Below are 27,882 nucleotides of genomic sequence, written 5' to 3'. Positions count from 1 at the left end.
TCTCTGTCCTAAAGGACGCCAGCGTGCGGATGAAGTGCATCCTGGCGCTGAAGGCGCTCTACGAGAAGAGAGAGTCGGCTATGAAGCTGGGCCTTTTCTTCCACAAGTTCAAGGTGAGTGAGATTCCGCGTCTTGGCCGCCGGGGGCGCCAACCCGAAGCGTCGCCGTGGACGTGCGGACCTCGGGCCGCGGCCATCAGCCGCTCGCCGCTCGCGGGGCTTCGGACCCGCCGGCCACGTCTCCGCCCGCTGCCTGGGGCCGCGTCCTGCGACCACGAACCGGAGGCCCCCCCTCCCCCCGGGGCCCGTCGGGGCCGAACCGCCCGCGCTTCAGAGCGCACCAGGTGACACGGGCGGAGCGTGGGCACACCCCGGTGGGTCAGTCGCGTGCTGGCGGGAGTTTTCGGGTGTGGGAGCGGGAAGGGTCAGCGCCCGCCCTCCCGACGCAGGCACACTCCTGCCGCTGGGTTGCGAGGCTCCGTGCCCCGCGTGCAGGGCCGCTCAGGGACGGTGCGACCGAAGCAAGTGCCCGGGACGATGCGGGCTGGAGCCCACGGTGAACTTGTACTCAACCTGTTCCTGAATTTGGGGGCCGCACTACCACGCGGGACGCTGCGTGAGGCCCCACTGCCCGACGTGGACAGCAGGGCTCGGCGAGGACTCCCCACCGCGGGGCAGGGCCATCGGGGACTCGGACCGGGCCCCGTGGCTGGTTGGGAGCAGGGGTCGGGCCACGTTGGTGCCAGTGAACGTGCAGCCAGCGACGCGGGGCGGGGCGGGGCGGCACCAGCAGTTTGTCTCCCCCTCCGGGGGCGTGGGGGAGAAAGCAGCCTTCCTTGACCCCGTCCGGGTCCCCCGCTGGGCGTGAGCAGGAAACCCACGCGGGCGGGCCACGCGTAGAGAGGCGCGAGGGGGCCGTTAGAAGTGTGCAGGGGGGAACTCTAGTGTCCACGGGGGGGGGGGGGCGGGGACGGACGGAGGGCCTCCGGGAGGTGGTGGTGAGTCCCCATGGAGGACAGCGCAGTGCCCAACCTGTGCACCGACCGGGAGCCACGGCCCCTTCGTGAGCGCAAGGGTCGTGCAAAGTCACCTACGTAGGAGAGAAGGGCTGCGGAGGCTCGTGGCGGGAGGCGCACACGTCCTGCGGAGCTCATGTCCCCACGGGCTGGGTGCGCAGGTGGCTGGCGTCTTCCGGAGACTGGGCGTGGTCAGGGGCGCTTCCCCGCAGCCTCGAGGCTCCAGGGCTCCTGCCTCCCGATTTCTGTGCCGAGGAATTCCGTCTCCCCGTGGGTCCACATCAGCGGCTGACGCCTGGGGACGCTCAAACTCTGGGGACACGTGGTTGTCACCGCCGTGTGACATCACCGTGTGCGCGCTCCCTGCGTCTGCGGGGACCAGGGATGCGGCCCCATGACCCTCACGGTGTGCGGGACGCCCGCCCGAGGGGACGGCCCGGCCCCGCCCCGCCGCGTCCTCTGTGCACGTGGAGGCGCCCACGGTGCCGGAACCAAGCGGGCTTGTTGTGTTCTCTCGCTTCCCCTAGAAACGAATCCTGTCGATGACCCAGGACAGGCAGCCGGAGATCACGTCCGAGTGCATGCAGCTCCTGCGGCTTATATCCGAGTGAGTAGCCCTGCGGCCGTGCGGAGCCGTGTGTGCCCGTGCGTGGCCCTGCATCTGTGCAGAGCACCGCGTCCGCGCGGAACCCTGCGTCCGTGCGGAACCGTGCGTCCGTGCGTGGCCCTGCGTCCGTGCAGAACCGTGCGTCCGTGCGTGGCCCTGCGTCCGTGCGGAACCGTGCGTCCGTGCGGAATCCTGCGTCCAGAGCGCGTTTCCAGGCCACGTGGGCGGCGGGCCGGGTGCGCTGGGCGCGCAGTGACTGCGTGTGCCGCTGGCGGACCGCGGGGTGACCGTGTGCGGTGTGCAGCACCCCCCCCCCCCTGCGTAGCCGCGTGATGGTCAGCTCGCATCCTTGGGTGTGTTTGCACCGCTGCTCAGTTGGAGACCTCTGTGGCCGGTGCCCTTGCGTACGATGCGATGCGATGCGATGCGAGGGCTTGTCGGGACCTGGCTTCCTGTTCGGGGGTTCGGGGGTTCCCTGTGGGGTCCCTTCTGCCGCCGCCCTGCATCAGGGGCTCTGATGGGGCCAAGGTGCTGGTGTACAAGAGGCAGCTGCAACCCGGCCAGGTCCGCAGAACCTTCTGGAAGCTCCCGGGTCCCCGCGTGCACTTGGGCCGGATACACACGGGTACACACTGCAGGTGACAGCCGCCTCGTCGAATCAGGTGTCAGACGTTGATGTGAGACGTCTCTGGAACGGACACGGGGACGCGACCTCCCGCTGGGCCGCCACGCCTAAATGCCGCGGCTGGTGCCGTGGGAACGTCTCGTGCCCTGAAGGCCAGCGTGGTGCCGTCCGTCCGCCCTGTGCGGAGGACGGAGTGGGGCCCTGATGGGCGCCCGACCCTCCCTGGGTGTGCACCCCGACGCGGCCCAGACAGATGGAGGCTGGCGCAGCCAGAGACGGGGACGAGCACCAGACTTACCGTGTGCTGCGCGGAGGTCCCGCCAGTGGCCGGGACCACCCAGCACCCGTCCGGCGCCACCGCCCAAGGGCAGTGGCTGGGTGATAAGGTGGCGTATTTTACAAGGGAGCCGTCTGGACAGAGCCAGCCCACACAAGTGCCACGATCTGGGTCAGTGACCCGGTTCGCGAAAGCGTGTCTGCGTGGACTCCTGTCCAGGGTGCTGTGCAGGCGGGCCGTGGGGCCGCGTGTCCCCTGGTACTGACTTGGAGAAGCTCTTACCCGTGTGGCTTCCGACACGTGTATGCAAAAGCCCTCCGGGCGGGGACCTGAGCTCCCCCGTCTGCTCCCCAGCCGCCCCCTCCCCCCACCCCCCAGCGGACACTGGCACACAGAACAGGCTCTGACGTGGCGTACCACGTGTCTGGCTTCCTGCACTCAGTGACGGTCTGCGATGAGTCGATGGTCAGAAGCCACACTCTCACGAGGAAGTGTCGATGGGTGATGCCGTTTGTCAGCCTGACTGCTGACGTGGTTGGAGGGGGCAGCTCCCACGTGATTCCAGAAAATCTGTGAGGAGGTCCCCAGATGGGTTAACACGTGAATCCCCAGATCAGTAAAGCACATTGTCCTCCCCAGTGTGGTGGGCCACATCTAATCACTCGAAGGTCCGCGTAACAAAACGTGGAGGCAGTTCACGTGGCCCGGCTTGACTCCCAGCCGAGGCGTCCATCTTTTCATACCCTGGGCAGTCCCCCTCCCAGGTCCTGGGGCCGCAGCCACGTTCCGAGCCCTGGTTGGGCACCCGCTAACTAGGCTCGGTCGTGGGCAGAGCCCGTGTGCCCCACGTTGCACAGAACCAGGCGGCTTTGGGGTTTGACTTGGACAAGTCAAGCTCAGGGCTGACTCGGACCCCCCAAGGGTGCTCCTTGTGTGCCCAGAACCCCGAGGACAAACGCAGGCGTCCCCCGGGGTTGTCCCCCAGGCATCAGAGGTCGTCCACCACCGTTCAAAGCCCAGACCGGGAGGCGGGTAGGCCACCTGCCTGTGTTTCTGCCCGTGTGGGAACGTCCCTGCGGCTGTGTTTGCACATCGCTGTGCTCTGCTCACGCGGGTTCACTGGATGCGTTTGGATAAACGGTCACACTGGTGACGTCCCCCCAGGTGGTGTCAGGGGTGTCCCCCACTCATCCCCTGACTGCTCCCAGTATGGGTGCCCGTGGACATCTGCCTCCTGTCCGTGGTCGCCCCCTGTGTGCCCGCCTGCTGCGCATCAGTGATTGGCCCTGCATCGTTGCCCCTGCGTGTGCGTCCCACGCGGTTGCCTGCTGCCTCTACGTATGCGCCCCTGTGTGTGCGCCCGCTGCCCCCGCGTGTGCGCCCCTGCATGTGCACCCCTGTGGGGTCGCCCGCTGCCCCTCCAAGCGCGCCCCTGCGGGGTCGCCTGCTGCCTCTGTATGCGCCCCTCTGTGTGCGCCCCCGCGGGGTCGCCTCCTGCCTCTCTGTATGCGCCCCTGCGTGTGCGCCCCGCAAGGTTGCCTCCCCTCTCCGTATGCGCCCCCGCGGGGTCGCCTCCTGCCTCTCCGTATGCGCTCCTGCGGGGTCGCCCGCTGCCCCTGTGTATGCGCCCCTGCGTGTGCACGCCCGTGGGGTCGTCTGCTGCCCCTCCAAGCGCGCCCCCGCGGGGTCGCCTGTTGCCTCTGTATGCGCCCCTGTGTGTGCGCCCCCACGGGGTCACCTCCTGCCTCTCCGTGTGCGCCCCTGCGGGGTCGCCTCCTGCCTCTCCGTGTGCGCCCCGCGGGGTCGCCTCCTGCCTCTCCGTATGCGCCCCTCTGTGTGCGCCCCCGCGGGGTCGTCTCCTGCCTCTCCGTGTGCGCCCCCGCGGGGTCGCCTCCTGCCTCTCCGTATGCGCCCCTCTGTGTGCGCCCCCACGGGGTCGCCTCCTGCCTCTCCGTGTGCGCCCCCGCGGGGTCGCCTCCTGCCTCTCTGTATGCGCCCCTGCGTGTGCGCCCCGCAAGGTTGCCTCCCCTCTCCGTATGCGCCCCTGCGGGGTCGCCCGCTGCCCCTGTGTATGCGCCCCTGCGTGTGCACGCCTGTGGGGTCGTCCGCCGCCTCTCCATGTGCACCCCTGCGTGTGGGCCCCCACGGGGTCTCCCTCTGCCCCTGCGTGTGCGCCCCCTCTCGGTCGCCTGCTTGGAGTCAAGAGCGCTCTCCTGGAGAGGGTCAGGTGACAGGTGGCTCAGGTGCACACATGGGAGACGACAGAGTGGTTTTCCCTTCCTTTGGGGCTAGCAGTTGGCTGGAGGGGAAGGAACCCAGACACGGAGGCCCTGTGGGGAGGAGGCCTTCCCAGGAGACTGCTCACGTCGTCTTGGCTCACGTGGGTCCTTCTCGCGTGGCCTCAGCTCCTGTCCTGGGACGCGGGCCGCCCCAGGGGAGCTCGGTCCGGCAGGAACTGCAGGGGCAGGGGGCATGTCTAGGGGAAGCCGAGGTTGGGGCCCTCGATTTAGCGAAGAGCCTCCCTTCGCTCTCCGCGGGGACAGACGCCTGTGGCCGTGTCCCGCGTGCACGGGCCCCGGACTCACGCGCGCCTCCCCTCAGGCACTACGTGGGCGTGTTCTCATCCATGGAGTACGTCTTCTTGTTCCAGTTCGTGTACGCGGCCTACAGGCCCATGGCGACCGCCGCGGGCGAGCTCATCTGTAAGAGGTAAGGCCGGAACACGTGACGGTGTCTCCAGGGCTGTGATGGCACCGTGATGTTTGGGGGGGGGGGGGGCTCCCGCGTCCTGCCAGGTGGACTCGCAGATGGAGGAGGGTGGGGGCAGCGGGAGGCCCCAGGGGCCAGGGGAACAGCAGGGCCCCCGAGCAGGGCTTGCACAGGACAGCAGGTGTGGGCCCCGAGGCACAGGACAGGATGGATGGGAACGGCAGCGCAAAGGACGCGCGTGGCTGGGGGACTTGATCCGCGTTACAGGCGCGCCCCTTCCCGCATTGGTCTGACCAGGTGGTAGAGGCCCCCTCGGGGGCCCCCACCGGCCTGAGGTCCTGTCCTGGCCACCTGGCTGTCTCGCCCTCCCTAATGGGTCTGCGTTCAGGCGGGGGTCCGCGTCCTTTGGGGGTCTGACGTGCGGCAACGGGGGGCAGTCCTGTCGTCTGTTCCCACTGCAGTGCTGGCCTGAGCTGGCAGTGGGGTCGGACAGACAGAAGTCATTCTAGAGCTTTCCTCCCTGGGCCGTGTCCTGCGCCCACGGCCTCCCGGCGTGCCTGCTCCCCAGCTCACTGCGTTGCACGTGTGCGTGCAGGGAGCCACAGGACCTCGGGCACCAGCAGGTGCGGGGAGCCCCCCCCCCCGTCCAGGCTGATGCTGGGGTCGCTCTTTCTGATCCCACTAGGCTCCTGGCCCCCCCGCCCCAAGAAGGTTTCTTTGGTCAAAACCCTCCCGACGAGTTTGACAGAAACATCCAGAACATGAAGACGCTCATCGACTTTTACTTGCAGGGCGAGGTGAGGGTGTGGCAGCACAGGGCCCGGGGCCGGGTTGTCCGAGTCGCGGGAGGGACCTGGACCCGTGTCCTGCAGCCCACGTTGCATGCCACGTCCTGTGTCCCACGCCCCGTGTCCTGTGTCCCGTGTCCCGTGCCGCGTCCTGCGTCCGGCTGACGCGGGGCTTGCTTCCTGTGTGAACGCCTGCCGCGGGCACACGGGCGTCAGGGCTCTGGGTGGGTGTCCCCGTTTGTCCTCACGTGTCCACCACACGGGTGGGTCGGGGAGGGGGCCGTTCCTGCCCATGTCCTCACGTGTCCCCTCCACCAGGTGTCACCACGTGTCCACCCCTGGTTGTCACACGTCCCCTGTGTCATCAGGCGTCTGCCTGTGTCATTACGAGTCTCCTCTGTCATCACACGCCCCTCACGTCGCGTGTCCTTTCTGTGTCATCACACGTCCCCCGTTGTCACGTGTCCCCCCGTGTTGTCACGTATCCTTCTCGCCCTTGTCACGCATTCCTTCTACGTCGTGTTGTCATGTGTCCCCCTGCATCCTCACACGTCCCCCTGCCTGTGTCATCACACGTGCCCTGTGTCCTCAGTGTCCCCCGTCCCACGTATCGCGTGCTCCTGTAACATCATCGTGTCTTTCCTTCCGCGTCGTCACGACTTTACACGTGTGGCCCGTCCCTGTCAGTTCCACAGACACGTCCCATACCTGGTGGACGGCCTGTGGGACGCGGCGCCCGCCCTGGTCCGGAACTGGGAGTGCATGACGGCCCTGCTGCTGGAGCCACGTGGCGGGCGCCAAGGTGAGCGTGGCCAGAGGCCGGCTCCGAGTCGTGGATGGGGGCCAGCGATCCCGCTGGCCTCCCGGCCGTCCCTGCCAGGCACACCATCCCCCGTCCTGCCGTCCCTGTTCCTCTGTGACCCACCGGCCGCTGTGTCCCGCTGCCCCCCGTGTCCCGCTGTCCCGTGTCCTTCTGTCCCTGTGTCCCGCTGTCCCCCGTGTCCTGCTGTCTCCCCGTGTCCTTCCGTCCCTGTGTCCTGCTGTCCTGTGTCCCGCTGTCCCCTGTGTCCTTCCATCCCTGTGTCCTGCTGTCCCCCGCTGTCCCCGTGTCCTGCCGTCCCTGTTCCTTTGTGACCCACCAACTGCTGTGTCCTGCTGTCCCCCGTGTCCCGCTGTCCCCCGTGTCCCGCTGTCCCCCGTATCCTGCTGCCCGTGTCCCGCTGTCCCCCGTGTCCTGCTGTCCCGTGTCCTGACATCCCTATTCCTCTGTGACTTGCTGTGCTGCCCCGTGTCCTGCTGTCCCCCCCCGTGTCCTGCTGTCCCCTCCTGGTGTCTCACTGTTCCCTCCTCCCCATGTCCCACTGCCCCCAGGCTTCCATCCTGCCAAGTGTCTGTCCATATAGGCAGTGACACAGCCCTGTCGAGCCTCCTGTGCTGCACCCGCTCCCTGAGTGGCTGCTTGGGGAGCATACCCATGCTTTCCTGCGGTGAGGGGTCCTCAGGCCTCGAGGCTGGGGTGTCACAGGGCTCTAGTGTGGGGTCCACAGGACGAGGGCCACAGACTGACTTGCCATAAGAGGATCAGCCTGGGGGCCACTGAAGCCCAAAGACCGGGCCCCAGAGTCAGGGTGCACGGTGGGCAGAGTGCCCAGTGGATGAGCCCCCAAGCAGCTGGGGTGCCCTCGCCTGCCCCTCCAGGCCCAGGAGACAGCCCGTCCTCCCTGCCAAACTCCCCTCGGCAGACACAGGTGTCGTCGGCCACAGCCAGGAGTCCCGGTGCCATTTATGACGTAGCCCAGGCCTGTCACGTTCCTGGAGGGACCCGCAGCTCTGACCGTGCTCCTTGGGGTCCCTGAAGGGGCCTGTTTCTTTGTCATGGGGATGCCTCCTTTCCTCTGACTGAAATCTCTGGGGCCCAGCTGTGTGGTCTGCGTTTCTTGGCTCTGACTGTGGGCCTGCCCCTGCTATGCCTGGGCTCATAGGGCTAGCTCCAGGACATGACAGACTAGGCAGGAGACCCATGTGTGACATTCTCAGGCTGGCTGTGACACATGATCTCAAACCCAGTGGTTAAATGAGAATCCATCCTGTCTTAGGTCTGGAAACCAGAAGTCTGAGATACAGGCAGGACAGGACCGCTGAGATCCAGGGGGGGCAGGACCTCTGAGATCCAGGAGGGGCAGGGCCACTGAGATCCAGGCAGGGCAGGACCACTGAGATCCAGGCAGGATCTTGAGATCCAGAAGGGGCAGGGCTGCTGAGATCCAGGAGGGAAAGGACTGCTGAGATCCAGGCAGGGCAGGGCCGCTGAGATCCAGGAGGGGCAGGGCCCCTGAGATCCAGGCAGGGCAGGACCACTGAGATCCAGGCAGGGCTGGAGCCCTGAGATCCAGGCAGGGCAGGGTCACTGAGATCCAAGCAGGGCAGGACCCCTGAGATCCAGGCAGGGCAGGTCCACTGAGATCCAGGAGGGGCAGGGCCACTGAGATCCAGGAGGGGCAGGGCTGTTGAGATCCAGGCAGGGCAGGGTCACAGATCCAGGCAGGGAAGGGCCACTGAGACCCAGGAGGGGCAGGGCCACTGAGATCCAGGAGGGGCAGGGCCACTGAGATTCAGGAGAGGCAGGACCACTGAGATCCAGGCAGGGCAGGACCATGGAGATCCAGGCAGGGCAGGACCACTGAGATCCAGGAGGGGCAGGGCCACTGAGATCCAGGAGAGGCAGGACCACGGAGATCCAGGCAGGGCAGGGCCACTGAGATCCAGGAAGGGCAGGACCACGGAGATCCAGGCAGGGCAGGGCCACTGAGATCCAGGCGGGGCAGGGCTACTGAGATCCAGGCAGGGCAGGGCCACTGAGATCCAGGCAGGGCAGGGCCACTGAGATCCAGGAGGGGCAGGGCTGTTGAGATCCAGGCAGGGCAGGGTCACAGATCCAGGCAGGGAAGGGCCACTGAGACCCAGGAGGGGCAGGGCCACTGAGATCCAGGAGGGGCAGGGCCACTGAGATTCAGGAGAGGCAGGACCACTGAGATCCAGGCAGGGCAGGACCACGGAGATCCAGGCAGGGCAGGACCACTGAGATCCAGGAGGGGCAGGGCCACTGAGATCCAGGAGAGGCAGGACCACGGAGATCCAGGCAGGGCAGGGCCACTGAGATCCAGGAAGGGCAGGACCACTGAGATCCAGGCAGGGAAGGGCCACTGAGATCCAGGAGGGGCAGGGCCATTGAGATCCAGGCAGGGAAGGGCCACTGAGATCCAGGAGGGGCAGGGCCCCTGAGATCCAGGAGAGGCAGGACCACGGAGATCCAGGCAGGGCAGGGCCACTGAGATCCAGGCGGGGCAGGGCTACTGAGATCCAGGCAGGGCAGGGCCCCTGAGATCCAGGTAGGGCAGGGCCACTGAGATCCAGGAGGGGCAGGGCCCCTGAGATCCAGGCAGGGCAGGGTCACAGATCCAGGCAGGGAAGGGCCACTGAGACCCAGGAGGGGCAGGGCCACTGAGATCCAGGAGGGGCAGGGCCACTGAGATTCAGGAGAGGCAGGACCACTGAGATCCAGGCAGGGCAGGACCACGGAGATCCAGGCAGGGCAGGACTACTGAGATCCAGGAGGGGCAGGGCCACTGAGATCCAGGAGAGGCAGGACCACGGAGATCCAGGCAGGGCAGGGCCACTGAGATCCAGGCGGGGCAGGGCTACTGAGATCCAGGCAGGGCAGGGCCACTGAGATCCAGGTAGGGCAGGGCCACTGAGATCCAGGAGGGGCAGGGCCCCTGAGATCCAGGCAGGGCAGGGTCACTGAGATCCAGGAGGGGCAGGGCCACTGAGATCCAGGAGGGGCAGGGCCGCTGAGATCCAGGAGGGGCAGGGCCGCTGAGAGCCAGGAGGGGCGGGACCCCTGAGATCCAGGCAGGGCAGGGCCACTGAGACCCAGGAGGGGCAGGGCCACTGAGATCCAGCCAGGGCAGGGCCGCTGAGATCCAGGTAGGGCAGGGCCACTGATATCCAGGAGGGGCAGGACCACTGAGATCCAGGAGGGGCAGGACCACTGAGATCCAGGAGGGGCAGGGCCACTGAGATCCAGGCGGGACAGGGCCCCTGAGATCCAGGCGGGACAGGGCCCCTGAGATGCAGGCAGGGCAGGACCACCGAGATCCAGGAGGGGCAGGACCACGGAGACCCAGGAGGGGCAGGGCCACTGAGATCCAGGAAAGCAGGGCCAGTGAGATCCAGGAGGGGCAGGGCCGCTGAGATCCAGGCAGGGGAGGGCCACTGAGATCCAGGCAGGGGAGGGCCACTGATATCCAGGAGGGGCAGGGCCACGGAGATCCAGGAGGGGCAGGGCCACGGAGATCCAGGAGGGGCAGGACCACGGAGATCCAGGAGGGGCAGGGCCACGGAGATCCAGGCAGGGCAGGACCACGGAGATCCAGGCAGGGCAGGACCACGGAGGACCAGGCAGGGCAGGACCACGGAGAACCAGGCAGGGCAGGGCCACTGAGATCCAGGCAGGGCAGGGCCACTGAGATCCAGGAAGGGCAGGACCACGGAGATCCAGGCAGGGCAGGGCCACTGAGATCCAGGCGGGGCAGGGCTACTGAGATCCAGGCAGGGCAGGGCCACTGAGATCCAGGCAGGGCAGGGCCACTGAGATCCAGGAGGGGCAGGGCTGTTGAGATCCAGGCAGGGCAGGGTCACAGATCCAGGCAGGGAAGGGCCACTGAGACCCAGGAGGGGCAGGGCCACTGAGATCCAGGAGGGGCAGGGCCACTGAGATTCAGGAGAGGCAGGACCACTGAGATCCAGGCAGGGCAGGACCACGGAGATCCAGGCAGGGCAGGACCACTGAGATCCAGGAGGGGCAGGGCCACTGAGATCCAGGAGAGGCAGGACCACGGAGATCCAGGCAGGGCAGGGCCACTGAGATCCAGGAAGGGCAGGACCACTGAGATCCAGGCAGGGAAGGGCCACTGAGATCCAGGAGGGGCAGGGCCATTGAGATCCAGGCAGGGAAGGGCCACTGAGATCCAGGAGGGGCAGGGCCCCTGAGATCCAGGAGAGGCAGGACCACGGAGATCCAGGCAGGGCAGGGCCACTGAGATCCAGGCGGGGCAGGGCTACTGAGATCCAGGCAGGGCAGGGCCCCTGAGATCCAGGTAGGGCAGGGCCACTGAGATCCAGGAGGGGCAGGGCCCCTGAGATCCAGGCAGGGCAGGGTCACAGATCCAGGCAGGGAAGGGCCACTGAGACCCAGGAGGGGCAGGGCCACTGAGATCCAGGAGGGGCAGGGCCACTGAGATTCAGGAGAGGCAGGACCACTGAGATCCAGGCAGGGCAGGACCACGGAGATCCAGGCAGGGCAGGACTACTGAGATCCAGGAGGGGCAGGGCCACTGAGATCCAGGAGAGGCAGGACCACGGAGATCCAGGCAGGGCAGGGCCACTGAGATCCAGGCGGGGCAGGGCTACTGAGATCCAGGCAGGGCAGGGCCACTGAGATCCAGGTAGGGCAGGGCCACTGAGATCCAGGAGGGGCAGGGCCCCTGAGATCCAGGCAGGGCAGGGTCACTGAGATCCAGGAGGGGCAGGGCCACTGAGATCCAGGAGGGGCAGGGCCGCTGAGATCCAGGAGGGGCAGGGCCGCTGAGAGCCAGGAGGGGCGGGACCCCTGAGATCCAGGCAGGGCAGGGCCACTGAGACCCAGGAGGGGCAGGGCCACTGAGATCCAGCCAGGGCAGGGCCGCTGAGATCCAGGTAGGGCAGGGCCACTGATATCCAGGAGGGGCAGGACCACTGAGATCCAGGAGGGGCAGGACCACTGAGATCCAGGAGGGGCAGGGCCACTGAGATCCAGGCGGGACAGGGCCCCTGAGATCCAGGCGGGACAGGGCCCCTGAGATGCAGGCAGGGCAGGACCACCGAGATCCAGGAGGGGCAGGACCACGGAGACCCAGGAGGGGCAGGGCCACTGAGATCCAGGAAAGCAGGGCCAGTGAGATCCAGGAGGGGCAGGGCCGCTGAGATCCAGGCAGGGGAGGGCCACTGAGATCCAGGCAGGGGAGGGCCACTGATATCCAGGAGGGGCAGGGCCACGGAGATCCAGGAGGGGCAGGGCCACGGAGATCCAGGAGGGGCAGGACCACGGAGATCCAGGAGGGGCAGGGCCACGGAGATCCAGGCAGGGCAGGACCACGGAGATCCAGGCAGGGCAGGACCACGGAGGACCAGGCAGGGCAGGACCACGGAGAACCAGGCAGGGCAGGGCCACTGAGATCCAGGCGAGGCAGGACCACGGAGATCCAGGCAGGGCAGGGCCACTGAGATCCAGGCGGGGCAGGGCCACTGAGATCCAGGAAGGGCAGGGCCACTGAGATCCAGGCAGGGCAGGGCCACTGAGACCCAGGAGGGGCAGGACCCCTGAGATCCAGGCAGGGCAGGACCCCTGGGATCCAGGCTGGGCAGGGCCACTGAGATCCAGGAGAGGCAGGACCACTGAGATCCAGGTAGGGCAGGGCCACTGAGATCCAGGAGGAGCAGGGCCCCTGAGATCCAGGAGGGGCAGGGCCGCTGAGATCCAGGAGGGGCAGGGCCACTGAGATCCAGGCAGGGCAGGGCCACTGAGATCCAGGCAGGGAAGGGCCGCTGAGATCCAGGAGGGGCGGGACCCCTGAGATCCAGGCAGGGAAGGGCCACTGAGATCCAGGAGGGGCAGGGCCACTGAGATCCAGGCAGGGCTGTGCTCCCTCCAGAGGCTCCAGGGGAGGGTCCTCCCTGCCTCTTCCAGCTTCTGGGGCCTCAGGCGTCCCTGGGATTATGGCTGCGTCCCTCCCGTCTGTCCCCGCCCCTCCACAGGGCTTCTTCTGTGTCTGTGTCATTTTCTGTCTCTTATAAGGACATTTGTCCCTGGGGTTAGGGCCACCCTCATCCAGGCTGACCTCATCTTGGGTCTTTCACTTAATCACATGTGCAAAGATTCGATTTTCCCACAAGGTCCCTTTGTGAGGTTCTGCATGGGTGTGACTTTGGAGCGAAAGCCAGTGCAGAACGCTCCGTGAGCAGACGTGTGGTCAGCTGGATGGTTTCAGACCCGCGTCCTAGCATTTTGGGGCAAAGCCAGGTGAACCCCGGTCTGCGGTCCCGTCGGGTGCTGCCCTGAGGACGTGTGCGTCTGTCCCAGCCCGGGCCAGCGCCAGGTCCCACGTTGACCTGAACGGGTGACAGGGGGTCCCTTTGCGTGCGGTTTGAGCGGAGGGCTGGCCCCGGGGGCTCTGGTCTGTGTGTCACTGAGCCCACGAGCCGTCGGCCTGTGGCCGTGCCCGGGGGCCCCACCACGCTCGCCCCGCGCCCGGCTCCCCGAGGCCCCTCAGAGCCCTGCGGCGGCCAGAGCGCCGTGTGTCCCCGTGAGGCTCGGAGGGCGCTGACCGGACCCCGTCTCCTTGCAGCGCTGACGAGCCAGCAGGAGAGAGTCCTCATCGAGATCCTCGTGGCCGCCGTGCGACAGGCCGCAGAGGGCCACCCCCCTGCTGGCCGCGAACTGGGCAAGAGAGTCAGTGCCACCCCCGCCCCCGCCCGGATGCGCTTCGTCCCCTGTGCTGACCGCTGGCTGTGGCTGCTGCGCCCTTGCTGTCAGTGCCGGGGCTCTGGGGGTGCCCGCTGCGGCCTCGGGCTCGCGGGGCTCCCCCACCCCCACCCGCGCGGCCGCGCGATCGCTTGCTGCCTTGTGCTTGGCGCGCTAGCTGCTCACTGGGCCGCTGGCTCTGCGGGCGGGGCTCCCGGCCACCCAGGTAGGTCTCGCTGACTGTGCCTCCCAGCTCCTGCCCGCCCCTCCTGCCGCTACCAGCCCTCTGCCAGCTGTTCCCGTGTGAGCTGTCCGCCTCCCCGGGGGGGCACCCCACAGTCCCCCCGCCTGGTTCACACCGGACACGGCAGTGTGTCAGCCAGCCCCCGAATCGTCTCTGTGTGGGTCTCTGGTGCTGCTGGGACAGAAGATCACACCCGAGTGGACCTAGGACCACGGGGGTTGGGCGTCCTGCCCCAGCTCTGGAGAAGAGGAGTCTGACATCCAGGCAGGGCAGTGCTGCCCAGATCCAGGCAGGGCAGGGCTGGCCAGATCCAGGCAGGGCAGGGCCACTGAGATCCAGGCAGGGCAGGGCCACTGAGATTCAGGCAGGGCAGGGCCACTGGGATCCATGAGGACAGGGCCGCTGAGATTGAGGAAGGGCAGGACCACTGAGATCCAGGGTGGGCAGGGCTGCTGAGATCCAGGTGGGGCAGGGCCATTGACATCCATGAGGGGCGGGACTACTGAGATCCAAGCGGGGCAGGATCCCTGAGATGCAGGAGAGGCAGGACCACTGAGATCCAGGAGGGGCAGGGCTGCTGAGATCCAGGCAGGGCAGGGCCACTGGGATCCACGAGGGGCAGGACCACTGAGATCCAGGCAGGGAAGGGCCACTGAGATCCAGGGGGGGCAGGGCCGCTGAGATCCAGGCAGGGCAGGGCCACTGGGATCCACGAGGACACGACCGCTGAGATCCGGGCATGGCAGGGCTGCTGAGATTGAGGAGGGGCAGGATCATTGAGATCCACGAGGGGCAGGACCACTGATCCAGGCAGGGCAGGGCCACTGAGATCCAGGCAGGGCAGGACCCCTGAGATCCAGGCAGGACAGGACCACTGAGATCCAGGCAGGGAAGGGCCGCTGAGAACCAGGAGGGGCAGGACCCCTGAGATCCAGGAGGGGCAGGGCCACTGAGTTCCAGGTAGGACAGGACCCCTGACACCCAGCCAGGGAAGGGCCACGGAGATCCAGGCAGGGCTGTGCTCCCTCCAGAGGCTCCAGGGGAGGGTCCTTCCTGCCTCTTCCAGCTTGTGCGGCTGCAGGCATCCCTGGGCTTTTGGCCACGTCCCTGCTGTCCTTGCTTCTATTTTCATGTGGCTGTCACGTCCTCCCCTGTGCACGTGTCTGGCTCTGTCCTCTGATGTCTCTTTTTAACGACACCCCAGTCCTACCGGACGAGGGTGAGCCGTAAGGCATGAACTTGGGGGAGACGACTCAGTGTTTCTTGACGGTTTCCACGCACGTGAACTAGCGTTTCTGGAACAAACCCCCGGAGTAGCACTCTGGAGCTACACCTGTGATGTGGGGGCAGCGCTGCCTGGGTGTGATCTGGGCCCGTGTCGGCCGGTCCCAGGGCCACCGCGAGACTCACACGGGTCGGCCGTGGGCTCAGGCCACGCTCGCTCTGCCCACAGGCCGCCAGGGAGGTGGACGGGACCCGCCGCTGGCGTGAGCGTGCCAGCATGAGCCGACACTTTGTGAAGGTGCTGCCCCAGCTGCTGTCCAAGGTGCGGGGCGGGGAAGGTCAGGGGGCGGGGAGGCGGCGGGGGCGCAGGGGCGGGCCGGGCAGGCCCGTTCACGCCTGCTCTGTGCGCAGTTCGCCGCGGACAAGGAGAAGGTGACGCCCCTCCTGCAGATCCCGCAGTACTGCAACCTGGACGTGTATGACAAGGACGGCCTGGGCTCGGTGAGTCGCGGGACTCCGCCCCTCCCCCCTGCGTTCTGCCCGTGGGGGCCGCGGTCCCCCTCCCCGGGCTGCAGGCGTGGGGCACGGCGGCCGCCACATCATCGTCTGCCCCTGTGTCCTGCCACCCTCCCGAGGCCTGGGGCGTCACGCCTCCGAGGCTGCTCTTTCGTGCTGGTCTGTGCTGAAGGAGCGTCCCCCTGTCCAGGGCGGTGGCCCGGGCCCCGTCTGGGGGTGTCTGGGTCACCTGGTCAATGCCTCCCTGCGGCTCGAGGTGGGTGGTGGGGCCCGATGACAGGGCAGGACCGGCAGGGCTGTGAAGACAGAGGCACCGACCGCTGTCTCGAGTTTTCATGGCGAGAAGGTCAGATGCCTGGTTCTGGGTGGCGCCCTGGGGTCTCGTCCTCAGGGTGCCCGTGGGCACAGAAACTGGTAAAGCCCCGGGAGCTTGTGGGCTGTGCCCTGCGTGTGGGTACGGTCGGGGCGGGGGGCAGGAGAGGTGGGATCTGAGGGAGACACTGGGGGCCCAGGCAGCTACTGGAACATTCTGCCCACGCTGTCCCCACCGCAGGTGCAGCCATCACCCATAGTGGTGGGAGGGTCCACACAGACTCACAGTTCCCGTGACCTCTTCCTCTTGGCCCCATGTCCCCCTCATGACCCCACCTGGCCCTTTCTTCTGGCTCCTGACCTCCTCCCCTAACCTCTGACCTTCTCCCTGGCCCTTTATCCCTCAACTCTCTGAACTATGACCTTTCCCCTTGACCCAGGCATCCCCAGGCTTTCCCCCTCAATAGCCTGACCTTTCCCCGGCAGTTTCCTGCTTGACTCTGTGACCTCCCCGACCTTTCCCCTTGGTGCCATGACCCCATGACCCCGGATCTTTCCCCCTTCACCCCCATGATCTCCCCGACCTTTCCCCTCAGTGCCCTGACCCCTGGCCTTTCCTGGTCAGTGCCATGACCCCCTGACCCTGGATCTTTTCCCCTCAACCCTATGATGTCTTGACCTTTCCCCCTCAACCCCATGACCTCTCGACCTTCCCCCTCCCTCTCTGTCATGACCCCTGACCCCTGACTTTTCCCGTCAATGCCATGACCTGTGACCCCCAACCTTTCCCATCAACGCCATGACCCCATGACCCTGGATCTTCCCCCCTCCATCTCATGACCTCCCCGACCTGTCCCCCTTGGTGCCATGACCCCACGACCTCCCGACCTCTCTCCCTCGGTGCCATGACCCCACGACCTCCCGACCCTTCCCCTTGGGGCCATGACCCCCTGACCCCGGATCTTTCCCCCTTCAACCCCATGACCTCCCCGACCTTTCCCCCTCAGTGCCATAACCCCTGACACCTGGCCTTTCCTGTCAGTGCCATGACCCCCTTACCCCGGATCTTTCCCCCTCAACCTCATGACCTCCCCAACCTCTCCCCCTCGGTGCCATGACCCCACGACCTCCCTCCCTCGGTGCCATGACCCCCGACCTTCCCCTCACTGCCATGACCCCACGACCTCCCAACCCTTCCCCTCGGGGCCATGACCCCCTGACCCTGGATCTTTCCCCCTTCAGCCCCATGACCTCCCCGACCTTTCCCCTCAGTGCCATGACCCCTGACCCCTGGCCTTTCCTCTCAGTGCCTTGACCCCTTGACCCCGGATCTTTCCCCCTCAACCTCATGACCTCCCCAACCTCTCCCCCTCGGTGCCATGACCCCACGACCTCCCTCCCTCGGTGCCATGACCCCCGACCTTTCCCCTCACTGCCACGACCCCACGACCTCCCGACCCTTCCCCTCGGTGCCATGACCCCCTGACCCCGGATCTTTCCCCCTCAACCTCATGACCTCCCCAACCTCTCCCCCTCGGTGCCATGACCCCACGACCTCCCTCCCTCGGTGCCATGACCCCCGACCTTCCCCTCACTGCCATGACCCCACGACCTCCCGACCCTTACCCTTGGTGCCATGACTCCCTTACCCCGGATCTTTCCCCCCTCAACCCCATGACCTCCCCGACCTTTCCCCTCGGTGCCATGACCCCACGACCTCCCGACCCTTCCCCTCGGTGCCAGACCCCCTTACCCCGGATCTTTCCCCCTCAACCTCATGACCTCCCCAACCTCTCCCCCTCGGTGCCATGACCCCACGACCTCCCTCCCTCAGTGCCATGACCCCCGACCTTCCCCTCGGTGCCATGCCCCCACGACCTCCCGACCCTTCCCCTCGGTGCCATGACCCCCTTACCCCGGATCTTTCCCCCCTCAACCCCATGACCTCCCCGGCCTTTCCCCTCACTGCCATGACCCCACGACCTCCCGACCCTTCCCTCGGTGCCACGACCCCCAACGCCCCCCCCCCCACCTCTCCCGTCGGCCCCGTGCCACGGTCCCTGAGCGGTCGTCTGCCCCCCACCCCGCCTCCCGCAGTACCTGGACTCGGCCCTGCTGGAGCTGGACTGCCTCGTGCAGCGGCACTCGGACGTGGCGGTGCTGGAGGCCTGTGCCCGCGCCTACGGCGCCTACTGCTGCGAGGGGGGCACCGCCCACTGCCAGGCAGCCCCCGCCTGCAGCCGGCTGGTGGACATGCTGGTGGACGCGCTGACGCCGCTGCTCGACGTGTTCCTGCAGCACGAGGTGCCGGCCGTGGGGGCGGGGCGTGGGACGCGGGGGCGGGGGTGGAGACGCGGAGGTGTCGCGGGCGGGCGTGGGTGTGCGGCGTGTCGTGCGGGGTGGGGAGACCTCCACCGAGGCGGGCCCCGCGCCGGCCGAGGACGCTCGGCCGCAGCCCTCGGCGTTTCGTCGTCGGGCGCCTGCTGGGGGTCGGCTCAGCGAACCCGGGGACCGGCTCTTGGTCTCTGGGGACGCAGGGTGGGTTCTCTGCGCCCCTGCCGTTCACCCCGCACCTCCGGTGGGGGCTTCTGTCCCCTGGGAGTGGGGAGGTGGGGGGGGGGTCCACACATGGGCCTCACTTTCCCCCAGGGGAGCCCCGTGAGCCCACAGAGGACCCAGTCTGACCGAGGCCGTGGCTCGCGTACGCTCGGGCAGAGGGTTTCTGTGAAGCGCCACGTCACGAGCACTTTTGGGGGGGTCATCGTGTTCCCGGGGTAGTCCGAGAGCACACGCGTATCACGTGACCGGGCCGTGTGCCGATAAAACTTTATTGGCACCGACGGGCCGAGGGCCACGTGACCTGTGGACCAGGCGTCCAGCCCCGCTTTAGGCACTGTCCTTCTGAGGACCCGTCGCCACAGGCGGGGCTCCCGGTTCCTCTTGCGGCCCCCAGCCGAGGGCCTGCCATGAATTTGGGCGGGGGGGGGGGGGGGGGCTGGGGGTCTGCGACACGCTCCCCTGTGTGTTCTGCCCGCTGCAAAGTGGGAAATCTAGTTCCTGTAGCGGGTTCCTCACGGGGCCGCGCCTGAAGTGCTGGGAGACGGCGGATCTCGGGTCGTTTCCGTTCTTCTCGTCGTCCGCGCACGCGGGTTTGGGGACTGTCCCACCCTCCCCCCCCTTTTCTGCGAGGCTGGAGGCAGAGTGGCCTGGGGTACCACGTCCTGACTGGAGAGTTTAAAGAGCCGCCTTCCGGGAAGTAGCAAGAGAGGAGGCTCCTAGGATGGAGGGCCGGCTCGAAGCCAGGGCCCAGGGCCCCGGGAGCCCCGCCCGGGACACGCGTGTCAGGCGGCCACCCCCTTGCCCTCTCCCTGCTGTGTAGAAACAAGGCCAGTTCCTGGGACACCACGAGATGGGTCGCATCTGCTCGACGCTGCGGAGACTGGTGGCCTTCTACAGGTGAGTGGGGTGACACGGCCGGCTCCCTCGGCGGGGGCACACGTGACCCCCCAGCAACGTGCCCACTGTCTCACTCTGAGCCGTGTTCTTGTGTCCCGGGTGAGGCGAGGGGCGTTCAGAGCCTGAGGGGCGTCCCCGGGGTGGGCCGGGTGGCTGCGGGTTCCCCGGGAGCCCGTCCTGCCCGTCTGGGGCCCTGAGCCGCGTGTGCAGGAGCTGGGACCGCCTGGGCCACGCCCGCGCCGCGGTGTCCCGGAGGGGCCGCCTCGGCCATCTGGGGCGGGTGCCCCTCCGTCTGCCGGGAGGTGGTCCTGTGGCTCCAGGGGCTGCTGACCGGGTGTGGGCGGCTCACCTCGGGGACGCTGGGGTCCCGGGCCGAGGTGGGCCCTGAGACCCCCGTTTCTGGTCAGCACGCACGACCTGAGCAGCTGGAACCTGTACGAGAAGATGGACAGTCTGCTGACCCTGCGCAGGCACCAGGGCAGCATGCCCACTGAGGTGAGGGCCACGGGGTCAGGGGAGGGCGCCGGTGGGAGGAGGGTGCCGGGGCGAGAGTGGGTCCTGAGGTGCAGGGAGGCGGGAGGTCCTGGGGGAGAAGGACGGATCCTGGGGAGGAGGGTCCCGGTAGGGTCCTGGGGTGGGGGGGGGGGGAGACGTCTGGCGGAAAGCAGGTCCCGGTGAGGGCTCGGGGTCTTGTGCAGGGGAGCATCCGCAGGTGGGTGTCCCGTCCGTGTCCCCAACTCCATGACAGGCCTTGTGTCCCGTAGGTCATCCACTGTGCACTGCAGTGCACCTACTATGCGCTCCTGTGGCAGATTGTTGCAGCCACGGACCGGCTGCCGCCTCAGGTGGGTGAGGGGTTGGGAGGGGTCCGGTGCGGGTGTGGGAAGGGTCAGGTGTGGGCAGGTGAGGGGCGGTGGGCAGCAGGTGCAGGTACGGGTAGGTGAGGGGATGGGAGGGGCAGGTGTGGGCAGGCGAGGGGCTGGGAGGGGTCGGGTGTGGGTGAGGGGCCAAGAGGTGCAGGTGTGGGCAGGTGAGGGGCGGTGGGGGAGTAGGCGCAGGTGTAGGCAGGTGAGGGGTGGTGGCGGGGCAGGTGCAGGGCGGTGGGGGGGCAGGTGAGGGGCGGTGGGGGAGTAGGCGCAGGTGTAGGCAGGTGAGGGGTGGTGGAGGGGCAGGTGCAGGGCGGTGGGGGGGGCAGGTGAGGGGCGGTGGGGGGGGGCAGGTGCAAGTATGTGGATTCCAGTTGTCTGTGACGGATGCGGCAGGCTGGGGACAGGGGACAGGGTCACCGCTTGGACAGGCATCCGCCCCCACCACTGCCTCGCGTGTGTCACCCTGGGGTCAGGCCTGGGCTCCTGGGATCTGAGCCAAGAGCTGACCTTGGGCCCCGGCCGACACGGCCCTCCAACCTGTCCGCCTGCCACAGGGAGCTGGGTTTAGATCCTCTCTGAGCACCTGCCCCATGTTTGCTGGGTGGGACCCTTGACCTTGGTTGCTGGCCAAACCAAGGGTAGCTTGAAGTCAGCCGTGCTTTGGGGCCGTATTTATGGCTGCCTGGAAACGTTCAGCCCTAATTCCTCATGAGGAAGGACAGACGGGGTGGGAGGGGGGGGAGGAGGAGCATGTGGGAGGATGGCAGGTGGGGAGGGGTGTGGGGGACAGAGGGAGGTAGGGGAGGGGGACACGGGGGCTGGCGGAGGTAGACAGTGGGACGAGAAGGGGGGTGGGGGAGGGAGATAGTGCAGGAAGGGGACAGTGTGAAGTGGGAAAGGGGGAGGAGGTTGCCGGGGGGGGGGGGTGGGGGGACACGGGGGTAAAGACGGGGGAGGGGGCTGGGGGGACGTGGGGTTGACGAAGGCAGTTCGTCTGCGTCAGGCTGTGGCTGGAGGGCCGGCTCCCGTGGGCGGGGCAGGTGCCTGGCTGTGTCAGGTGGGGGAGGGGGAGAGGGTTGGGGGGGGGGGACGGGGGTAAAGACGGGGGAGGGGGCTGGGGGGACGTGGGGTTGACAATGGCAGTTCGTCTGCGTGAGGCTGTGGCTGGAGGGCCGGCTCCCCTGACGGGCGGCCCCTGCCCTGTCGCTGTCTGGCAGGACGCGCTCCTGGACTTGCGCAGGCGGCTGATGAAGTTCTGCGTGGCCTGCCGCGTGTACCTGAGCCACCAGAGCAAGGTGCTGAGTGAGAAGGTGGGTGCGTCCCCGGGACGCTCACGGGGCGGGGGTCCCGGGGCGGCCGAGCAAGGGGAGGGGCGGTAGAGAGGCCCGTGCGGATCGGGGCCCGTTCGTGTTTTCGGGGACGGTGTTTCCACGTCGTACCGCGCGTCTCGCACGGTGACGCGTCCGCTTACGCGCACGAACGCGCGTGAACGTCCCGTTCGCATCAGCCCGTGCGCGCGCCCCCCGGTTACGTGCAGTACACACGTTTGGCGTGGGGCCCTGGACGCCGAGCGTCGGCAGCTTCCCTACGCGGAGAGTCTTTAGGGCGATGTCACGTCTGCGGGGAGGCGGTTCTGACGGCTTCGTGACGCGGGACAAGCCACTGCGCTTGGCGTGTGGTGTGTGCTCGTGACCTGCTGCTTCCTTTGGGGCGCGTGCGAACGTGCGCATGTGAGAGCGACCCCGTCGCGGTCTCAGATACCACGTGTCGCGGCCGACCGCTGGCCGAGGAGCAGGGCCCGAGTGTCCTTTCCGGGCTCCGATTCCGTCCTTCGTGACCCCCTCCCCGTCACACTGTGCGTCCGCGCCCCCTGGTCACTGCGGGTTTTGGTCGCGAGCCTGCATGTGGCAGACGTTTCCGCTCACCGTGTGAGTCGTTGCCTGCGTGTTGTGCGTTCGGGCGCGTCTGTCCCCTGCACGTGGTGCGTGTCTCGTGTGTGTGTTGTGTGCTTTGGATTGTGTCACGTGCGTGTCGTGTCCGGTGCGTATGTTGTGTTTGTCACACGGGTGTCCTAGGTTTCTTTCTCGTGTGCGTGTCGGGTCTGGGATGGTCACACACGGTTGTGTATTTGCGTTTCCGGTCTGCGGTGTCTGTGGCTGTCTGTTACCCGTAGGCTGTCTTTCCCGCCTGCGTGTGACGCGTCACTCTGTCAGCCTTGGGCGCTGGTGGCTGACGGCAGCTTTTCGACGTCACCAAGCGTCCCGTGTGCTGGTTTCGTTGGACCCCGTGTCACGGGCAGGGTGGGGTCGAGGCGGGGGGTGTCTTCGAGGGGCCGGCCGCCGTACCCCTCCCCGCACTCTGGCTCCCGCCCAGCCCTGGGTCGCCCACCCCTGGGAGCCTGTTGGGGGGCAGCCGGGGGCAGGCAGGGCATGACGTCCCTGTGGCTGCTCCGTCCCCCCTCACCCCCTCAGGCCTTCATCCTGCTGTGCGACCTGCTGCTCATCCTGAGCCACCAGGGGCCCGAGGACACCGGCCTGGGGCTGCTCTTCTTTGTGCCCGACCACATCCTGCAGGGCAGACTGCTGAGCTTCGTCAGGGAGCACGTGTTTCTGGAGGAGTCGGGGGCTGAAGGTATGCCCCCCCCAGGGGCCGTGGGGGGTAACCCCAGGGAAGAAGGCTAGGTGGGGGCCGCGGTGGGGGAACAGAGTGGGGGGGTAACCCCGGGGTGGAAGGGTAGGTGGGGGCCGCGGTGGGGTGACGGGGGAGTAACCTTGGGGTGGAGGGGTAGGTGGGGGCCGCGGTGGGGGGACGGGGGGGTAACCTTGGGGTGGAAGGGTAGGTGGGGGCCGCGGTGGGGGACGGGGGGGTAACCTTGGGGTGGAGGGGTAGGTGGGGGCCGCGGTGGGGGGACGGGGGGGGTAACCTTTGGGGTGGAGGGTAGGTGGGGGCCGCGGTGGGGGGACGGGGGGTAACCTTGGGGTGGAGGGGTAGGTGGGGGCTGCAGTGGGGGGATCGGAGGGTAACCCTGGGGAGGAAGGGTAGGTGGGGCCGCGGTGGGGGGACAGAGTGGGGGGGTAACCCCGGGGTGGAAGGGTAGGTGGGGGCCGCGGTGGGGGGACGGGGGGGTAACCCCGGGGCGGAAGGGTAGGTGGGGCTGTGGTGGGGAGACGGAGGGGTAACCCTGGGGCGGAAGGGTAGGTGGGGGGTCGGGGGGGATGGGGGGTGTAACCCCGGGGCGGAAGGGTAGGTGGGGGGTCGGGGGGGATGGGGGGGTAACCCCGGGGTATAAGGGTAGGTGGGGGTGGGGCGCAGCGGGCACCGTGGGGTGCTCCGCACCCGGGATGATGAGCTGCACTCCGCACGTGTCTGTCTCCTGTGCTCACGCGGTCACGGAAGGGTCGGGGGAGCGCTGAGCAGGCGGTCAGGACCGGGAGACACAGGCACCCCGTGGCGCTCGCGGGCTCTGTGCCGTTGGTGGCCACGGCGTCCGGTGGCGGGTCTGACCCGCGACCGGCCCCCGGAACGATGCCCGGACCGCGAGCACCTCTGGATCGGACTTCCCGCCGTGCCCGGCCGCGCCCTGCTCGCCTGCCTCGCGGCCGTCCCACGGCTGAGCCACGAGGGGCCGCGGGACGACGTGGCCGGCGCGTGCTGTCTCCCCAGGCCCCAGCAGAATTTACAAGGAGGACGACGCGGACGAGCTCCACGAGCTGTTCCACCGGAGGAACATGCTGGCCGTGTTCTGCAAGCTTGTGGTCTACAACGTGCTGGATTTGAGCGCGGCCGCCGAAATCTACCAGTTCTACCTGAAGGTGCCCGCGCGGCCCTCCTGCCCCCCCCCCCAGCCCCCGCCCGGCTCCCCTGCCCCGCCCACTGCTGTCCTGCGCGACACACAGAGTCGGACGGACGGAGAGCACGGGTGGCCGCTGCCCGGTCTTCCTGGGTTCTCGTGGCCCCCACCACTTCCTGCGGACGAGCCCGGCGCAGCGCGCGTGGGGACCGCGTCCCCGTCAGCGTCACGTGTGCGTTTTTGTGGCACTGTCGTCTCTCCCTGCACGTGGCGTCTAGCGGGTTTCTCCACTCAGGACATCACGTGCTGTCTTTTAAAGCCGTTCCCTCAGTTTTGTGCTTTCGTCACTACCGAGACTGCGTGCGGCCGATCTTGTGACGGCAGGGTCCCGGGGCCGTGCGTCTGCGGGCTGGTGCAGTCGTGGCAGGGGCACGTCACGGTGGCTCTGAGAGGCCTCGCTCCCTTGCTCCCGGCCCTCCATGCCCGGTGGCCCTGCCCTCCCCACAGAGGAAGCGTCCCCGTGGGAGGGGCCCAGCCAGTCCTGGGAGTGCAGCTGGCCCCAGGACCTTGCTGCCTGATGGCTCGGCTTCCCGGGTCCTGTGGACGTGCTCCCCACCCGCTGGCCCTGACGCGGGGCCTGGTGGCCGGCGGGATCCACGTCCGTCTAGGTCCTGGGGTTCGAGCTCCGTGGCTGTCCTTAGAGTTCGCAACGTGGGGACACGGTGTGGTAACGCGTCTGTGCTTGCCGCGTCCCTGTGCTGACGCACGCCTGTGTTCGCTCTCAGCATTACCATCACTTTGGTGACATCATCAAGGAGACCATGACCAGGACGAGACAGAACGACAGGCTCCGCAACGCGCTGTCCCTGCTCCTGTGCCTGCAGCAGGTGAGCGGTCTGTTCCGGAAGGTCGGGCGGCGCTCTGTGGCTGCTCCCCACGACACCAGGCACCGTCGCCCTCGGGGACGCACCGGCCGTGGGCACCGCTGCCCTCTCCTCGGAGTCCCGCCCCCGCGTCAGTGGCCTGTGAGCAGCTGCTGGAGGGGACGGCACGTGCTGGCGGCTGGGTCGTCCCACGCCCCACGGACAGACAGGGCGGCTGAAAACGTCAGACCCTTCTCCCTCCTGGTTGTGGAGGCTGCGGCCTGAGACCAGGGTGCCAGCGGGAGGGGGCGCCGGGGTCAGGTTCTGGGGAGGCCTCTGGAGGGCCACACACGGTCCCCTCTGCCGTGTCCCCACGTGGCTGTGGGCGGAGGGCAGGAGGCTCTAGGGACACCTTCGCGAGCACTAACGCACAGCGTGGGCCCCGCCCTCCTGACCTGATCTGCTCCCCGCCAGCTGCCACGGCCCCCTCGGCGGTCAGGCTTGCGCACGTGGATTCGGGGGACTGATTCAGTCCCCCGCAGTTGGCTTCCGCGGCCGGCCCCCACCTCAGGGTCGTGGGACCTTTGTGTCGCGTTCCTCTCTGTTCAAGGACGGGGGGACAAAGGAGGATGCGGTCACGGGGTGTTGCGGGGACACGTGGCAGGTGGACGCGTGTGCCACGGCTTCCTAGACAGAGGGGCGTCCCCGCGTCGTGGGGGTCAGGGGGCCGCCGTGCCCCAGTGTTGGGCTGGATTGTCCCCGGCGGGTTCCACGTGTGTCCTCGCACAGTGAACTGGGGGCGGGGTGTCCCTGACCCTCCGGGTGGGCGTCACCCCAGCTCGGTCCACTGAACCTCAGGATGGGCGTTCCTCTGTCATGACACGGCGTGAGAGGGGCGTCCGCATCTATTCTTCCATCCGTGGTGGTGGGCTTACCCACATACGTGGCACCTGTGGCGTGTAGCGTGGCTTGTTCCGTGCTCTGTTCTGCTTTTCACACGGGGGGGTCTGCCTCTCGTGTCACGACGGGCAAGGACGGGAGGGTGTGGCAGAGCCAGTGTTGACTTACAGGCCGGCAGGGTCTCTGGCGGACAGCCTGCGCGGTGGTTTTCCGGCACGTGGCCTCTGTTTGTGGGTTCTGGAGCGCGAGCACCTTCTGGACGCTCGCCCCGAGGCCTCCCTTTACCTCTGATGCTTTCCTGCCGTTGGTTCTTCCTCGGGCAGCGGCCTTGTTCCTCCCGTTGTGGGGCGGGTCTGCACGTGACCTGTTCGGATGACCCACAGATGCCCCAGGGCACGCGTGGAACGTCGGCGGGCACGTCCCCGCCACGTCAGGGCCCGCTCTGCGTGTGCTTTCTCGGACTGGGAGCATCTTTCTGGCTCCTGGTTTTCTGTTGAGTCCGCCTCCGGGCAGGCCCGGGGAGCTGCTGCTGAGCAGATGTGACGTTGCGGACTGGGGTGACCGCCGGAAGGTGCGGGGAACCCCGGATCCCCGTGTGGGCGGTCGCGGGTGCTCCCCCGGCACCCTGGCCTCGGCGTGGCTCCCCGCAGGAGCCCCCGCCCCTGTCCTCTGCGGAAGAGGTCATCGGCGAGCGGCACTGTCGTCCGGGACCCGGTCGTCACGGGCACTGGCTCAGCTCTGGCCGGGGGCTGCAGGTCAAGAGACGCCTCTCTGGATCTCTTGAGCCTCCGACCCCGGGGGGCGGGGGTGCTGGCCACGTGTCTTGTGTTGGCTGCTTGTGCCAGACAGGGGGCCTCCCTGAGGCACTAGGGTGGGGGGGGGGCGTGGGGAGGGCCCAGTCAGGTCTCAAGGGTCCCGGCCCCTCTGCTGGCAGGGCTGACCCTCCGACAGAGATGCCTGGTTCACAGACCTGTCCTGCACCCCTCGGTTCTCCAGCCTCGACAGGCTCTGTGCAGGGCGGGCCGCCCTGGCCCGCCGCCTGCTGCACCCGGAAGGTGCTGGCAAGGGCGTGGCCGCCTGACCTTCATAAAACTCAGACCCCGCAGACGACAGGATCCAGACTCTGGACACGGGGCTCCCCCAACACTGTGGATGCAGTGTTTGCCCCCTACTCAGGCACACGGCCCCCCCCAGACCCTGGGACACAGGCTGCCCCCCCCACTCAGGCACACGGTCCCCCCCAGACCCTGGGACACAGGCTGCCCCCCCCCACTCAGGCACACTGGTCCCCAGATCTCAGACACAGCCTGCCCCCCTCGACCCCTCTACTCAGGCCACACGGGCCCCCAGACCTGGGATTCAGGCTGCCTCCCCCCACCCCCCCTACTCAGGCACATATCCTCCCAAGACCCTGGGATACAGGCTGCCCCCCCCCACTCAGGCACACCAGCCCCCAGATCTTAGACACAGCCTGCCCCCTCGGCCCCCCTACTCAGGCACACAGGCCCCCCAGACCCTGGGACACAGGCTGACCCCCTCTGCCTCCCCTACTCAGGCACACGGGCCCCTAGACCTGGGCTGCTCCCCCTACCCCCCTTACTCAGGCACAGGGGCCCCAAGACCTGGGACACAGGGTGCCCACCCCCTACTCAGGCACATGGGCCCCCACACCTGGGACACAGGGTGCTTGCCCCTTACTCAGGCACACGGGCTCCCAGACCGTGGGACACTCGGTGCCCCCCTCTCCGCCCCCCCTACTCAGGCACACAGGCCCCCCAGACCCTGAGAGCCCGGGGTCGCTGGCCCATGCCCAGCACGTCCCTGACCCCACTGGGTCCCTGCAACCCCCCCAGCTCTTTCAGAAGCACATGGACACGTACGGTCTTAACTACGACCCCATCGAGTTAATCTGCGGCCCCTTCTACTCCATCCGGCTGCTGGCTCGCCGCTTTGCGCTCACGCTCGGCTTTGACCGCGCCCGGGAAGCCGCCCACCTGATCCAGAGGTCCGTGCCGGGGGCTGCCCTGTCCACACTGCCCTCTTCCCGACTACACCGCCCCACCTGACACCCTGCTCGTGGTCTGGTCCCACCTGGGGCTGTGGTCCAGGGTCCGATACCCCGCCCC

At 67.8% G+C, this 27,882-nt stretch overlaps 1 protein-coding gene across 1 annotated transcript; it reads left to right on the top strand.

The window, feature by feature from the left end:
• Positions 1-27,822, top strand: LOC109256148 (cohesin subunit SA-2-like). Its single transcript, XM_053891955.1, has 17 exons — positions 1-113; positions 1,543-1,622; positions 5,126-5,233; positions 5,919-6,030; positions 6,709-6,823; positions 13,467-13,570; positions 15,280-15,372; positions 15,462-15,551; positions 17,976-18,182; positions 19,258-19,334; positions 19,742-19,829; positions 20,099-20,179; positions 21,421-21,513; positions 22,675-22,834; positions 23,867-24,015; positions 24,779-24,880; positions 27,610-27,822. Exons 1-17 carry the CDS (start codon positions 30-32, stop codon positions 27,820-27,822), a joined length of 1,956 nt encoding a protein of 651 aa, XP_053747930.1. The 5' UTR covers positions 1-29.
• The last annotated feature ends 60 nt before the right edge of the window (positions 27,823-27,882 follow it).

Source organism: Panthera pardus, unplaced genomic scaffold (assembly GCF_024362965.1).
Source record: "Panthera pardus isolate Hobbes unplaced genomic scaffold, ASM2436296v1 HiC_scaffold_27, whole genome shotgun sequence".
Taxonomy (NCBI): Eukaryota; Metazoa; Chordata; class Mammalia; order Carnivora; family Felidae; genus Panthera; species Panthera pardus.
Note: the sequence above shows the minus strand (reverse complement) of the source record. Positions and strands in the feature narration are given on the sequence as shown.